Source organism: Phasianus colchicus, chromosome 1, assembly GCF_987193195.1.
Source record: "Phasianus colchicus chromosome 1, bPhaCol1.hap1.1, whole genome shotgun sequence".
In the NCBI taxonomy this organism is placed as follows: Eukaryota; Metazoa; Chordata; class Aves; order Galliformes; family Phasianidae; genus Phasianus; species Phasianus colchicus.
This window is the reverse complement of record NC_143436.1, coordinates 114,630,112-114,647,258: the sequence shown is the minus strand read 5'-3', so window position 1 is coordinate 114,647,258 and position 17,147 is coordinate 114,630,112. Positions and strand designations below refer to the sequence as shown.

At 35.7% G+C, this 17,147-nt stretch overlaps 1 protein-coding gene across 1 annotated transcript in view; it reads right to left on the bottom strand.

Annotated features, from left to right (window-relative positions):
* Nucleotides 1-17,147, bottom strand: part of RPGR (retinitis pigmentosa GTPase regulator) — a 45,166-nt gene that overhangs the window by 27,104 nt on the left and 915 nt on the right. Inside the window, exons 2-6 of the mRNA XM_090123859.1 lie at nt 16,411-16,536; nt 9,859-9,951; nt 7,497-7,559; nt 5,859-6,017; nt 4,233-4,382 (exon numbers count right to left, since the gene is read on the bottom strand). Coding sequence (XP_089979985.1) covers nt 4,233-4,382; nt 5,859-6,017; nt 7,497-7,559; nt 9,859-9,951; nt 16,411-16,536 — 591 coding nt within the window. The remainder of the gene's footprint in view (nt 1-4,232; nt 4,383-5,858; nt 6,018-7,496; nt 7,560-9,858; nt 9,952-16,410; nt 16,537-17,147) is intronic.

Sequence of the window (17,147 nt, the reverse complement as noted above, 5' to 3'; positions counted from 1 at the left end):
GTGAAAAAAATACCTTTTTTGCATTCTGCCACACTCTTCTAAGAGGTGTTTTGTAGTCATTATAGTCTGTATTTTTTAAAAAAAGAGCAGACTATCTCAGAAAAGTATATTTCATATATTTCATAATGAAATATACACAGTACATAAACACTATGTACTGTGTTTATGGTTCTCTGTTCAGTCTGATTTTCTATTTTAATCCTGGTTTTCATTTTTATGTGCAGAAACACTCTGAATAGACTTCAGTAATACTGATACTTTACAGTTATGTGCAGTTTTTTAATTCTAAAATACTAAGCCTAATTAACAGCAAAAAATCAACCACAGTGTGAGGTTTACTGTAACCAAAACATTCAATTGATTCAAGAAGTGTCAGTGCTCCTACTGTGAAGTTTTATTAGACACTGTCAAAAACAAACAAACAAAAACAACAACAAAACAAGCACTTTTTGAAGGCAAGTATGAATATTTTAATATTCTTGGACTTGTCATGTAAGGAAGTCACTCCAAGAGAAATGCCTCCTATTTATTTCCATGGGAACTCCAACATCTGCACTAGCAGACACAACCCACTTCACTGTCACCACTGGTGAAACACACTGCCCATCACCTCACTGTGCTCACATTTGCTGTCTGGTCTCCATAACGTTCAGCAGGTGTTGATGAATGTCAGTGGGTTCATGGAGGAATTCAATGATGCACCTTTGCTTCATACACACTTCCACTGTGTCAGACTGCCCTTCTGTTGCCATCTGTCACACGGCAACAAAATGTTATGGAATACTGGTGGGAAGGTTCAACCTCTACTGTCATACCGCCAACATCTGCCTCTAACATTGTGGGCCAATATAATAAAACAGGAGGCATTACTTTCAGAACAGCCCTCATATTTCTAGGAACAAGTTCAGGGACCCTGAAAAGCACTTAGCTAACTATGTATGCAATTCTCTTCAAAGAGGTCACAGAATTTATTTATTTTTTGAACACTACTGCACAGTAAATATTAATCCAATTACAATCTAATTAACAGGATTAGAGAAATGGTCAAACTACCATTGACTTCCCAAACTAGTCAAGTTTATTATATTTTTTAAACTTAATAATCCAGCTGACAAAGAGAAGGCCATTTACTAAGGTAATTCTGGAACATATTACACATCATTTTACATCATACGGTAGTCTGGAAATTATGGAGAATAGCTATCAGGCACAAAAAAGATTGAGTCAAACACAGATAAATTTTCAGTACAGTTACATGAGTGCAGCATATGTGCACATTAAGGACATTCCATTCAAAGTAAGTCTACTGGTTGTTTCATTTTCTACTCTCATATGAGCCCTCTGTCATCCTCGCATATTGAACTTTCCTTAGTGAGGTACATTTCTGCTTTCACTATGCTTTAGCTCACAGCAAGATGTCAAGAGAAAGAACACACCAACAGAAAGCTATCTTTGCTCATTTCTTTTCCTTGACTGTCTGTTATTAATGAACATCCTGCCCTGGAGAGGGCACTCTGTGACCACACTATGTGCTCTAGTGTGCCCTCATTAACCATCCATTTTAACCCAAACACTCCTGTGATCCTATCAGTCTGCCTATCCAGCATACAGTTTATGTCAAATACAAAAACGTTTAAAAAGGGAGCCAATGCTCATCAGTTCAACCTGGCAACATATATCATGTTCTATATCCTGCAACCATGTTTTATTAGATAGTATACTATCCATGCTACATATATACTATACATATTAGATAGCACACTTCTCAAAGCATGTCGTGCTTAAAAAGACAAACTGTAGTAATACTACAGTACTGTAATAACTGGTAAGTAACAGGTATTGAAAGTTCTCTATTAACAGTTTCTTCCATGTCTTCCATAGTAATAACTGTGGCCTAGGAAAGTTCCTTTGCATAGATGTCGAGGGAACTAATATTGATTACATACTTGAATTACTGTTAAGTACTAAACACTAGTTACTACCAGTTCTAGCGTACAAGGTCAAACTGTACATCTAAAACACATGGAAAACTCCTGCTATGCAAACTTCTAAGCATACTTTAAGGCATAATTTGATGACTAACTGGAAATTTAGGGAGAAAAACCCATATCTCTATTATATATGAATATTACAGTATTACATAATTATCCATTTTGCTATGTTTTACCATCCCTGAGAGGCAGAATGCTGAGGATGTCAACCACTGTTTGGAGGCAGTCTAGCAAGTACACAACAAGCAATTTCAATAGGAAATAAAAAAATCCTGTAAACTGTAAAAGAATCTTTTTCCTTTTTCACACAAAACTCTTTAACAGCATAATGCCTTCCTAACTAGGCTGTGAGAAAAAAAGAGTAACTACATTTGCATTCAGACTCAGCTCACAGAATTTCCAAATTCATAATTTAATGGCTAGCATCACAGCTAAAATAATGTGTAATTATGGTGCACTTAAATAAATGCACAGAGCTTTGTTTTTAAGTTCTGTCCAGCTATATACCTACATTAGTGCAACAGATTATTTCCACTAAAGTCCAAAACTAAACTTCCATTTATTTAAGGTATCAGTCAAAGAAAACTGTCAGCAAAGGCACAAAGAAAAAATATCAAAAAATATTCCTCCTTTCACCATAAAAAAGGTGAACAACAAGGCAGCCAGGCTTAATTTTTCTGCAGAATTTGCAGATACTAGAGGCTGAAAATTAAGACTGCCCACCTCAGCACCAGGCTTGTTAAGGCAGCATTCAACAAGTTCCTGTTTTCACAGCTGAAAACCAGTTTATCATCTTATTAACATTTTAAGCGGCTCAATTTCTCTAATTCATAATTCCTTTTTCTCAGCCCTCTCCATTAAACATTTCAGCTCTCTCAGAGCATTCAACACATGCTATCTCCTTGTTTTTAGACGCTTGCCCTCAGCCCTTCTTTTAATGAGAGCTTTTGTCACATCCCACTGCAATCTTGTAAGAATGACAGAATCACAGAACTTCAGTTCTTGGCAGAACTCTAAGGCAGAAAAACACACCTTCTTACTCCATCCTTGAAGTAAGGACATTTTTTTTCTTTTATTTCAAGTTCAGGAAGCTGTGGAATTTCTAGCAGTTGCTGACCTCTTGACCAGTCAGAGGTACTTAAATGCTTTACAGTAATAAAACATCTGTAATAAAAGTTCCATACTACCAGCATAACATCTAGTTAATACTTAGTCATCTGAAGAAGGTCTCATTCTGTTAACAGTACGTTCTCAGAAAGCTAGATATTGTATGTGGGAAAGTAATAATTATCAAGTAAGCTGAGAAAAGTAGCTGATGGAACGGTTACTGGGTACCCATTAAAGGCTTTACAATGAAAACTACTGATCCTTTGAAATCTTCAATTACTCTAATGGGACAAAACTGTATATCTTAATAATGTAAACCTATAAGGCTGAGAGGAATTCATAGCTGCACACTTCTAATACCATCCATACTGACTGACTAATTCAATCACATTAGCATTGTTAAAAGACGAGTGGCATCATCACTTTGTAAAGGAAAAAAAAGGTGAAAAAATACAGAGGTGGAAAGCAGTCAAGAGGCAGGTTGGCTTGGAGATCAGACACCAACTCATTGTAGTGTATGCTTCTTGTATTGTATATTGCCTGTTTAATTGACTTCAAAACTTAAGCCTTAACATCAAACTTTTACAACAATATTGCTCTGCTAGCAAACAAGATTATTTTTTCCCTAAAATATAGTAACTCTATTCCAAATTTTTATGTCTAGGAAAGATGAAGATGATTATTTTATCAATGCAGGAACAAGAATAATCTCAAGAAAAGCTGGACTACTGAAACAGTAGTATTAATCAACATTTGTCATAACCTTCATGAAAATAATGCTGTGTGTGATAAGATAGTAATTTTTCCTAATATTTTTTTGTAAATCATTGTGCATATGCAGAATATTTACAGCAATATTTTTTCATGGAATTTCTAATTAAATATAGAGTACATTATAGATCAGATGACACGTAACTTTTCCAAATAAGTAATATGGAACCTCATTTTAGAGAACATCTCTCTATAAAATCTCCCTGTGTGACACATAACCACATAAATGGCTTTCTCTTCTACCTGCCTGCTATTGCTTACATAGTTTCAAAAGCAGCAAATGTCTCATTAGCTACCTTTATAAAGACCACAATCTGAGGACCACTGACTTGTCTTCACTAACCTCCATTCTCATTAGCTTACCTGTTATGAAGGCAGAATGATAATATCCACAGGATATAGAGGAAACGGGTTTTCCAATATCTACTTGACAAGGGACACTGACGTAGGTTTTGTCAGCCAAGCCAATCTGACCTTCTGAATTATCACCCCACACAAAAAGCTGCCCATCCTCTAAAGTGAAGACACAGACAGTTAATAGATTTAAAAGCAGGACTACACTAATAAAAAGTTAATTTAACTATTCAAGAAGCAGTTCATAAATTCTATGTACAATACTACTAAATGTCATTATCTCAGAGACAAAAAGTGATGTTTAGCACAATGCAACACAATAGTCTGAAATATGAGGCTATCCCCTAATCTTTTCAAAAGTGACTCAGAAGTGATCAAATCCTCTTACACAATAAATAGCAAAAGTAAAAACTACATAGAAACTTTCCTTCGGAAAGAGAATTTCCTTTGAAAAGAGAAAAATTTCCTTCGAAAAGAGAAAAAATGAGAACATAAGACAACTCTGTTGCCAGATGCCAGCATTAAAACATAGTGAATTGAAGACTTAGTGTAATTTCTGGTAGCACCTCACTACTTATTGTTCTTCCAAACTTATACTTTGTTCTGACTTTGGTACACATCTCACTTTTTTTTTTTTTTTTTGTTATCTTATGGTTCTTTTCACAGGTTATTATATTGGCCAGCTTTATTTTGTTTTCCTTAAACTATCAGGTGTTCCAAGTTTATTAAGACCAGCCTCTGCTGACACAAAGACCAAAGGCAGCAGGAAGAATCAAAAAAAAAGTAGTGAACAATATGAAAAATCTTAAGATTTTCTAGAAGAGGTAAGGCCTTCTCTTGGCTTATTTCTTATTGGTGGGAAATAGGCTGTGAGTAAAGAACTATCATATACAATGTTACTAAGATATTGGTTGGAACCACACTCATTCAAAGTTCATTTACAGATCTTATGAGGATGCTATGAATTGTCACAAAAAATACAAAAAAGAGGAGCAAGTAAAGTATATCTTTTTTATCTACTGATGCTTTGTCACATTCTGAAATCACAGCCCCAGTAACTTATCCTAAATATATACAGAAACAATTCCTTTTAACAGGACTGGAGAAATTACAGGTTAATATACGCATACAACAGCCGAATGTATTCTAATCGTGTAGACTTCATCAAGTCATCACCATGTAATTTTGCCATTGAAGAAACAGCTCAGGCTGCTTCAGAATTAGTAATGACACAGTTGTGTAGCCTCTACCAGTAGACCAAAATAACTGCAGTAAGAAGTGGAATTAGAGAAGCTCAGTTTCTTTTTTTAGCTGGCTTTCCTAGAAATTAATTGGAGTTTTTCCCACTTTGAATCTATTTATACTGTCTTTCCTTTGTATGGATTCTTAGTAACTAGTAGGGATTGAGACCTCACTGCACACCTACAAAAATTGTAGGATGCTATTCAGAAGCAACCCCTCAACGTATTGTACTGAAATATGCAATTGGCTATAAAAAAAATCCAAGGTTTAGTGAGGAAAGAAGACAGGGAGGCATAGAAAACACACATACATGCAGACAGAAACCAGAATAAACGTTTCTCTGGAACACCAGGCTTGAATGCATAAACAGATTTTCTTAGGTGTTGCTCTTACCAGTTACTGCTGCTGAGGTGTATGATCCAGCAGCTAGCTGTTTGATCTTGTGCTGGTTGGTAAAAAAACTAATTAAATGAAATGTGGTCCTTTCCTCTGTGTCACCTAATCCCAATTGACCTTCACCGTTACCTCCAGCAGCATACACATTCCCATTTTCTGCATACAGAAAAGCACACGTAATACACAGAATGAGGATATTCTCAATGGCAGCAAAAAGTCAGAGAAATTGCAGCAAGTCATTTAATTTTCTACAGAAAAGCTTTAAGAAAAAGTATGGGGTCTATTGCTCTCAAATAGTCTAGAGTTGACACTGAATGTTCCTGCTGTAACTAGCAGGTAGGCTATCCTGCAGGCATTTAGATCAGAACAGTCTAAAGGCCTTACACATCCATAGACTGAGTGTGCTTCCCAACATTTTGGAGTCTGATCTGAAAAATAAATATAATTTTAAGTATTTATTTAATTTAAAATAAAATGAGGGAAAAATGGAGACTGATGACACGGACAAGAAAATTAAAGAGATGTGTAACTTGACAGTTTTGAATAATAGGAATGAAATATATTTTTACTTATATTTTTATTTAAAATATTTTACTCATTTGAATATTTAAATCACTTTCAATTTAATTAGCTTGATCTTACTTTTTCTTTAGAATTTTACAATTGAAGTTAAAGTTGATGATTAATATCTTTCACCTAAAAGAACTTTCAAATTTATATTTTTAATTTTAGCGTGTTTCACATTTAAAGTGATCATCTATGATGAAAAACACAAGGTCAATAAATAACATAAATCCAGACACAAAAGTGATAACAAACTGACATACAACTTACAAATGGTCCCTGCTATAAAAATGGCCACAAATTACTCAGCTAGAGTGTACACTAAAAGTGACTAATATTTACCCTGCGCATTCTAGCATATTCAATTGCTATTAAAATGTTCTGTTTTATTCTAATAGTTTTATTTACTGTGCTTTGGGTCTCCACATATGTAAACCCCATAATAATCAACAGTTCTCTTTATAACATTACCTCTAAAGCATTGCAAGAACAAAGATGGCTATTCCACTACATAAATTTTAGAACTGTGACGATAATTTGCTCTCTCTCGAAACATTTTTTTTAATTTAAATTTACAGTTTATTTATTTATAGTTTAATAAAGTAACTTGTCAATGAAATAGCAGACTGCCGTGTCTAAATAAAATGCAACATACTTCGAAGGCTTCATAACATAATGTTCTACTGCTTTTACTTAAATACAGAACTCCACGCTCATAAGAATGCAATCCTTGTCAAAGGTAAATTTGAGTACAGATATATAAAAATACTCCTATGCACACAAAGGGCTTCAATGAAATATTGGTAATTGTTTACCATACCTCAAACACAAATAAAAAGTTAAAAGCAGAGATAAAAGCTAGTGAATTCCTATAGAACATGATTTTCGAAATGCGCTCCAGAATAATTCAAGCATTCAAAGATCTGGATATTAAAAAAAAAAACAACAAATTTTAACAGCATATTCTTCTCCTTTTTTCATTGATGTGCAGGTCTAGGGTTAGCAACGTAATTTTTGCATTTAAAATAAGGAAAAAATCTACCTTCAATATGTACATAATTTGTTACGTACCTGTGTAAACTAAAGTGTGGTTTCTTCCACAAACAGCAAGTTTTGTTTTTTCTGGTTTTAAAGCTATGAATTAAAGTGAAAGGAGGAGGAAAGTTACAAACAAGCTGACAGCTGGCTCAACAACACCATGTTCAATGCTCTAGAGAAAACTGATTTTTTTTCATATTGTTACCAACAGAATGACTACAAGGTTGGCTGGCCATTTGATCTTAGCACATGACTTAGTAACCAGGATTAGGGTTAGGGTGATGGTTGGTGACTTGATGATGGTTACTTTATCCCAATGCCACACTCAGAATTACTATTTTTAGGCTATGCCTTAAAGAATACATCCATTTGCAGAACAAAATGCACGCTTAGAGCTTTCTTCAACTTTCATTAACAGTAATGTTTTTAATTCACACTTTTGCTTCTCTTGCTAATTAAAATATTTAACTCATTCTTTTTTTTTTTTTTTTGTCTTATCATTCATATCTTCCTCACTGTGCACAGCTACTTTTCTTGATAGACTTTTGCTCTACGCTGTCACGCTGTCATTCTACGAATTACTAAATTTGCAATTCCTAAGGCTGGTCCTATCTCTAGGTTTTGGATATATCATCCCACCTCAGTGGTAGCTGAATTACCATCCATCCATGCATATTCTTCTCTGCAGTCTAGTCACTATGAAAGACTGGGAACGTACACAAGAGGATGTTTCAAGAGTTATTTTGGTGGGAAAGTGTTGGTTTTACCCCATGGTAAGTGCATTCCAACTCAGAAACAGTGAAAAAATAATCTCACTGACTTTTCCATCTTCTCCTCAGTTTTTAATCTTTGCCAACATTTTTTCTTTGCTCAGCCATATCCATTTTCAGTATACAATACTCAAGCTATTAAAAAAGCATTATGTTTACATATTATATCTTTAATTTTTTTCCACTGCACTGATCCTTGACAAAGACAACAACATAATTCCTTTCACAAAATCCTTTTCAATCCCTTCAAATCAATCTTCGTCAGCACCATAACATTCAGGTTAAATTCCTTTCTCTTTCCTACCAAGCCACTACATAAATCTATCTACTTAAGGATGAAGTCTCTGATGCCAAAAAGACACAAATAGGAATTATCCAAACTCAGAATCCTACATATCCTGACACCTGCCCTCAGCACCAGGCAGGAATCATGATATTTCCAATACTGGTTTCTTCTTACAATATTAATTTGCTGTTTCATATCCCAACATTCTGCCTCCTACACCAGCAATAACCTTGATCAGTTCACCAGAAGCTTGTGCTCCCTAACCTTCCTCCCACTTATGCTAATCAATCATATATATAGCTGGCAGTTTTTCATAACCAATTTCATTAGTCTCCAGTTAAGTCCCAGAATGATTTTGTCAGAAAATGAGCAGCCACAATTATTACAGCTGGAGCAGAAAAGGAAACACTGCATTTGCAACTCCATTCCCAAAGCTAACTAATGCCTGAAAGCTAGTGAGAAAAGCTCCAGAACACTCTTCTGCTGCCTACTGCCAGGAAAAGAAAGATAGCCCCCTTGTGGCTTTTTTTCAGTGGAAGCCAGGACTGTTCGGAATTATTGTCATCTTCTCTCTGTCTTTTATTGTCTGTTGCAACCTGACAGTAAAACAAAACTTGACACCCAATCCATTTGAGCCAATGTAAGAATCAGTCTCTCATATGGCTGACAGAAGATGAGAACCTGAGAGTATTTTCATTCTCCCTCTGAACTGAAATAGAGAGAGAAGCAGATAAAGAACAGTAGAATAAAATAAATCAAGAAGAAAAGTTTAAACAAACACGGTGAATTCATTTTTAAAGAATAAGCTAAGAGACTGATCCTCTAATAGAAAGGATGAGAATAAACATGTAATGATGAAAAGGGGTGTGTTAATGGGACAGGTATTATTGGACATACATAAGAAGGCAGGGAAAAAATACTGCCTCAGTTTTGCTTGGCAAGATAAAACTGGCGAGGAAAGATTCAAAAGGTAACAGAATACAGTGAAAATATTTTACAAAGCAAGTAAGAAGATGGGCATTCATTTTACTGCTTTTTTATACTTCATACAAACGTATCTACGTTTATCACCACTTGGACAAATCGTAGACTTGCTAAAACAAACTAAAAAGACTGGATGCTATGTAGCTGAAATAATTTTCAGACACAAAAGGACCCAGAACCTGGAACTAACAGAAGAGCAGTTGGGCTTTCTTTTAAACTACCTTTAGGAGCTTAAGCAGTAATATACTACGCGTGATGAGTAAAGAAATTGGAACAGTTATGTTGGAGCAGCAACTTATAAAGCACTTTTTCACAATGACAAACTTTCAAAAGGACAAAAAAAAATTAAACAAACCTTTAACACATGTTGGTTTGTGGACAGTATTCTTTGACCCTAGTCCTAACTGGCCCCAGTCGTTACTGCCGAACATGTAAAGTTTACCATTCCCTGAAAGAGAAGGCACAGTCAGAATCCACGAACATTTGAATATCTCATACAAGATGAGGTGCATACATACATTTTGCTATTTATTATATACTTTTTAAAGTAAGGTTTAAAAATAGGCAATGCCATGTGTATGACCTGATTTTTCAGCAAGTACTGCATTGTAGATGTACTTAATAAGAAATAGGTATGCAGAAGAAATGACAAAAGAGGAGAACAAGCACCCTTTCCTTAAGCTACTGCTCAGATAAAGCACTCATCAGAAAATAAAAAAGGAGTGCTCTCAGACAGACTTAGCAGTCTCTATAGACCTACTGACAAAGTAAGGGTGCATTTAACTGAGCACCCACACCTCTACCTCAGACACAGACATCAATAATGCAGCAATATAATTAATATAAACAAACATTTGCGATTCTCAGCTTATCCTGATGTCTACTGGGGGACAATATTTAATTGCTAAATGTCCTCTCTTAAAATGACCTGCAAATCACAGTTCTTTACAACATAATTTATGATAAATTTTCAAATGTGTTCACAAATTAGATGGGTTTTCCTTTGGACAAATATGTCTATGACAAGAGCCTTTCTTCTCTGCATCTCTCATTGTGGATTAATCTGGTACTCTGTCTATAAAGAAGGAATGTGTAAAACACCATGCAGTCAGGGAGTTTTGTGTGCCTATATGAAAACATGAGATTAGAAACCTTCAAAAGGAATAATGCTAAAGTTGTGTTTCAGAAACTTGCATGACATGTTTTTGAATTTGCAGGTTTGACATCACAAGCAGTGAATTGTTTTCATTCAGAATAACCCACTTTTCTAAGAGGATGATAAATGAACAGATGAAAGTTTTCTCATTGGACATGCAGATCAGAGTGCCACATCACACTATTAACAATACCTTAAATTAATTCATATCATTTTATTTCATTTTTTAAATTAATGGCTCTTGTAAAACTGCGAACATCATATCCAAAGATAAAATCCCATCTCCAATAGAAATAACTGCAAAACAACAGAAGCTGGTTTGTCAAAAAAATAAACCAAAACCAACCAACAAACCAAAATCCCTTTTATAACTGTTAAAACAAGATTGTTTACTTTTGCTGATGCTCTGCATTTGTGAGTTAGATTCCATCATGGAACTGTGATGTAAATAAACTTTCAGTCACCCTAGCCATCAGTTACTGCATGAACACAATGCATAATAGCAATTCCACACAATAATACCAAAATATTAAGTCTGTACTTCCTTAGCATCAGATCCTTGTGAATGTTCTGAATGTGATTTAAAGAGACTCTGAAATATCATACAGTCATAGAATGACCCGAGTTGAAAAGATCATCTAGTTTCAACTCCCCTGCTATGTGCAGGATCACCAATCACCAGACCAGGCTGCCCAGAGCCACATCCAGCCTGGCCTTGAATGTCTCCAGGGATGGGGCATCCACAACCTCCTTGGGCAACCTGTTCCAGTGCGTCACCACCCTCTGCGTGAACAACTTCCTCCTAAAAATATGATTTTGAGATTTTTAAAACATAGTAAGAATAGTTACAAAAATCCGTTAGTTTTCTCAAATATTACCACAAATTTAAAATAAAAATAGTAATTTAAAAAAAATCAAACATTAACTATTACCTAACGTCTCAATCAAATTGTTCGATTTGACAATTACGTGTCAACACTATGTCTTTCCAGTAAAGCTGAAATGGAAGAAAGCCTGAGATCAAGGCTACACTTACCACATTTCACTAATAGCATTTATATCACCACCCTGGTTTTGGTAACGCAACCATGCCAAAACATATGCAGAGGTATATCACTGAAAGCAAAACACATCTTAAGGGAGAGAATTTTTATCGGCAAGTGGCATCCCACACTCTTATATGCATCTTTGTAGCCCTACTACATACATTTTAAAGGCCAAGCACTGTAAAGTCACATGGGAATACGATACCAAGTTGCCATAATTCAATTAAATCACATTCTCCTTCACCCATTCAGAATTTCAGCAGGTCACGCTTTAAATCCCATAATCTGCTGTTTCTTATAGCAATCTTTTTGTTCTCAAACACTGCTTTATAAGACAAGAAGCTTAACAGACGAGCAGAATTTTGTTATATTCTTTACCAGCTGAATGACAGCCTTTGATAATTTCAGGCTTTCAGCATTCAGCAGTGTAGCAGAAAAAAAGAAAACTGAGAAGTAGGTAATTCAGACATTGAATAAAAAGTAATAGGCACTACACACAAACCCTACCAAACGCCTAAAATGAAGCAATGTTTCTAGGTCTGTATAGCAAAACAGGTTTAAAACAGGCATTTGATGGAATCTCAGCAGGCCAAGAAACACTACAGAGCTTTGCAAAATGCTCTATTTTCATAATTGAGTACTGAGTTATCTGCAGTCATCACCACAGACATACTGAAGTGAGAGCGACTTTAGCAGCAGACAAATAGGCAAGGATCATTTAAAAACCTTACAAACTCAAATCACTCATTGTCTGGGCAGCCTGGTCTGGTGGCTGGTGACCCTGCACATAGCAGGGGTTTGAAACTAGATAATCACTGTGGTCCTTTTCAACCCAGGCCATTCTGTGAGTCTATGATTCTTGCATCCACTTTGGTACAGATTGTGGCCACCTGGTATAGCAGACAGAAGACATATACAGTACAGTTAGGGAAAAGAACAGATACAGCAAGATATAAAGAAACAACTTGTATGTTTACATCATCAAAACAGTCCACCTAACACTAGTCTGCACCTCCCCAGATGCAAGATTGGGCTACCTCCCCAAAGCATGTAGACGTAAGCACATCACCAGTGGATGTTTCACCAACACTAATTTGGATATATTAACAGAAGCCACTAGATGCTTATATCTTTCAGAACAGAGAACTTTGTGAGACTTCAGAAAGAGAGCATCTCCTAACTAGTAAATAGCCCATATGGTGGCTGCCAGCACAACCATGATTGCTTACAACTCCATTTGTCCTGTGGTGCCCTGGTCCATGAAGCCAGGCTGAAAGCAGTCATACAGCAGTTGAGGAATTCAGAGGAAGCTGAAATACTCAATGATAATAGCAGACAGCCATCTGTGCTCCATGCATTTTCCCCATGGTTTCTACATGCTATAAGTGTGCAAGAGAGCTAAAACAGGTAGAGTACACAGCGACTTCAAATAATTATTACTAGATTCTACTGTCAAGTTTTATCTGAAGAAAATTTCAATATATGCCAAGCAACATGTTGGTTTTTTTATTTGTGCTATTTCATGAGTAAACAAGAATTCATATACAATTCAAATACAGCTCCAGAAAATGGGAATGATATCAGTTTTCTTAGACAAGTCACAATATTCTCAAAAGTTTTACTGAGAGGTAATAACAGTCATGCTTCAGATATTTAGCATCATACAAACAAAAACAGTGCAGTATGTTGCTTGCCCCTATCCATACGAAAAACTAATGCAAACGTAGTGATATTCTTCATTTTCCCCTTGCAGCTAACTGTAAAAGGTTATGAACCATATTCTGATGGCTTGCCAGCAGGTAGAGAGAAGAGATGGAGTTTGATGTCTAAAGACCCAGAGAGATTCCAATGTCTCTTTGGTTTATGTTGCTGAATATTTAGTGCTTTACATAACTTGAAGCTATGCACATATACTGCTGTGTCCACATGAATCTGTTTCCTTCTGCCCTCTTGCACTGGGAGTTTCAACTCTCTCCAGGTCTGAGTCCAGAAGATGCACCTTCCACCATTTCCTCCTTGTGAACAGAATTGGTCTCTTTGATCAAATGTGAGCAATCTGCTTAGTATACTCAAATCAAGGCCTATAAACAATAAGACAAGTGTTAATATTAAGAGGTTTGTAGAAAATTATTAATAGAATGACATTAGGAAGAGATTCTTAAAAATATGGTTAACGGCACTTACTTCATACTATCTCCCAACAGGATGAATAAATTGTTTTCCAAAGCCTGCAGTTACAAAAGACGCAGGAAATTAAGTGTTCTCAGGCTAAAAAATACAGGAATGGGAGCAAGAAATGTGATCACTGGTTCACTATTCCAACCTGTAGCCACAGCGAGTCAATAGAACTTATTTTGGACTGCAACTCCTGACATGGAAAGCCAAGGACCAGAGGTTTTTTTTATACTTAATTTACATTTTTCTTTCTAAAAGCCATAGGGGAATATTGATTTTGGATTACATGAAAGAAGTATTTGAAATGTTCTGCATATTTTATCAGAATGCTGCATATTACCTCTTGCACATTTTCTTCATTTTCATTTCAATGAATTGCTAGATACAGCTGTCTTTCCCATCCCAAACCAGTTATAAGGAATGTTTGATCAGCTTGCATGACTGTTTTACTTATGACTGCTGAGGCATGTTAGTATAACACGTTAGTGTAAATCTGACATGTTTCTATTGTTTTAATCTATCTTTGTGCCCTAAATACATAGTTCCCACCATATCCTCCAGAGGAGGAAAAAAAAATGGTGTGGGAAATGCCACCTGTAAATAAAGACTGAAATTAAAATGAAGTATGCATTAATACACACCTGCTTGAAATTCTTTTCTCTCTTCCAGTCAGGTTCAGCTGGATTTCAAGGAGCTCCTTGTTTCTCCCAAAGTCTGCATCCTTCCAGCAAACTCACTACCACCACACACCTCTGGAGCTCTTTATTTCCAGGTCTTATTGCAGTTCCTCGACATTCACAAAAGGCTTTAATTCCACTCTATCATCCAACTCCATCTAACAGCAGAAACGTGTGGTTCACATGCATACTTGTGAAGAACAAATGAGGTTCATAGATGTCCTCTTTTCCATCTTTATCATTTTGCATGACTCATGCAGTTTCTCTCATTTTGTTCAGTTCTGCACAATATTTTACCTTCAATTTTGCCTCTACTTTACAATGTTCCAAAAAACTGTTTGGTATGGAGGACTTATTTATTTTATGCTTATGCAGTTCCTTCTCCACAAACGCTCTGGGAAAATGAAGCACTTATTATCTAGATGTACCCCTCATGACTTATCTGCATACCACAGGACTAAAGGCTAGAGGCATTTTTAACATTTGAAGAATATACTGAAATACTAGGGAGAATAGGGATAAGAGTTAGTAGAGAAACGGTGCTGCATGCAACTTCTTCCAAAGCTGTATTCGAGCGGCCACTATTACAGGGACACAGGGAATTCGAGGACTGTTGCTGTTTAGGCTAACAGGACTGGCAAGAGTATATGCTGGGAGAATTTCAATTGACCAGACTGAACTGAGAATATAGTGGTGTGAGCATATGAAAGGATACTTGAAAAAAGGAAAAAAAAAAAAAAAGAAAAAGAGAAAAAAGGAAAAGGAAAAGGAAAATTTCCAGTGCCCCAGGTTACATTCTGATTAATTTTATGCAACAGGCAACTTAATAGAATAGGTTCAATCCAAAAAGAAGTGTGAAGTTTTGTTCAAAACATAAATTATTTATGCATAATTCATCTTCTGTGAAGTTAGGCTTGAAAAATTCATTGTATAATTTCAGTTGAAATTGCACTGCAGTCCATGAAATCTGTATTCTTTTATCACGCTTGGAATTGTTAATTCTAGAAAATCCAGCATTTTCAACTCTAGTTGGGGACACAGCAAGAAAATCTCAGGAAAGTATTTAGTAAGCAATGCCCAGGATATAACACACAGCATTGATGAACAGTAAATGTACTTCAAGAAAGAAGTCCTGGAAATATGCACAGGAATTTCAAGATAAAGTCTAATTATCTACCAGAAGTCAGTTGTCAATATAATTAACATGTTTTCATCACAAAAGAGTAGTCTCATTCATGTAACAAACAGAGCAAACTCTTCAACGAGTATTGCTTCCAGCATTTCAAACAGATGAAAATGAACATGCAGAAAGACTGCTCAATGTATTGCATTTGAGCTTCTCTGAATACTTTTGCAATTTATTTCTCATTTTAGTAGGATCTTCTGAAGTTCTCTGTGTTATTTTTACGAGGGCTGTTTTCAATTGACAGTAAACCAATCATTTAGAACTTCCTTTCAGAGAAACAGCTTTATAGATTATTATAGGCAGATTCCTAGTGAGCTTGTTGACTGAGTTCAATAGACACTGTTCACTTCCACAATACAAACCTGCATATTTAAGATTGTCCACTGGACACCATCAGACTTACAGGAAACACTCAAGGTGAACAAACTCGTGCCTATTTTAAATCCAAGATGCTGCATTCAATTATTACAGATTCACTCACAATGGCTCTTTGACCTCACATTAACTACAAAAGCATCCAACAGCCCCAGTATAAGCAGTCCCTTCTCCCCTCCCCACTTTCCACATTACCTTAGAATTCAAATACAAATGGCTGTCCAAATGCATAAACATGTATTTGTATATAAATATAATATGTATAATCAAACATGCTACTTCCAATACTGACCTGTAACAACAGCAGTGTGTTCATCTCCACATGATATATGGACCGGCTTGTCATTTTTGAACCAGAACTTGCTAGGAATGTTTTCTGCAAAGTTGCTTTTTCCAAAAGTAAAAACAGCCCCTGATTCTAAAAATATAAAAAGCCAGTGACAATTCTAGTGAAAGTAAATTTCGCCTCATACCTTTTAAAATAGCAATTTTCTATTAATCCAATTGTTTTAGTTACCCATCTTTTTCTCTTTAATAAAATAATAATGGCTGAAGAGTTCTATTTCACCACAACTACTTCATTTTTATGCTCACATTTAGTCCTTCTAATTCTTCCCAGCCTCCATAAATTTCTTAAAATAGCAGGTGTGATTGTGTTCTAAGGACATACAAATTCATTTTAAAGTAAATGCACTTTCTCACTTCCCTCTAAGAAAAACTACTAGGTACAGAAAGGAAAAAGAAATGTGAAAAACTACCCCCAAAAAGTAAAATATCCTGAGAGCAAGCTGAGACAAAGGATTCTCACTTATGTTTATACTTAAATCCAATCAAGTTTTCCAAATTGAGTGACACTCAAAAAGATACTTATGTTCTAAAAATGGCCCCCCAAAATCAAAACCCTCAGCCTTCACAACACCGGTTGTCTCAACTGCCTTTGATCATAAAGCTATCATAGAAACAATCAAACAAGTCCCACAATACAACCAGGAGGGCTTGAACACTTCCAGGGATGGGGCACCACAGCTT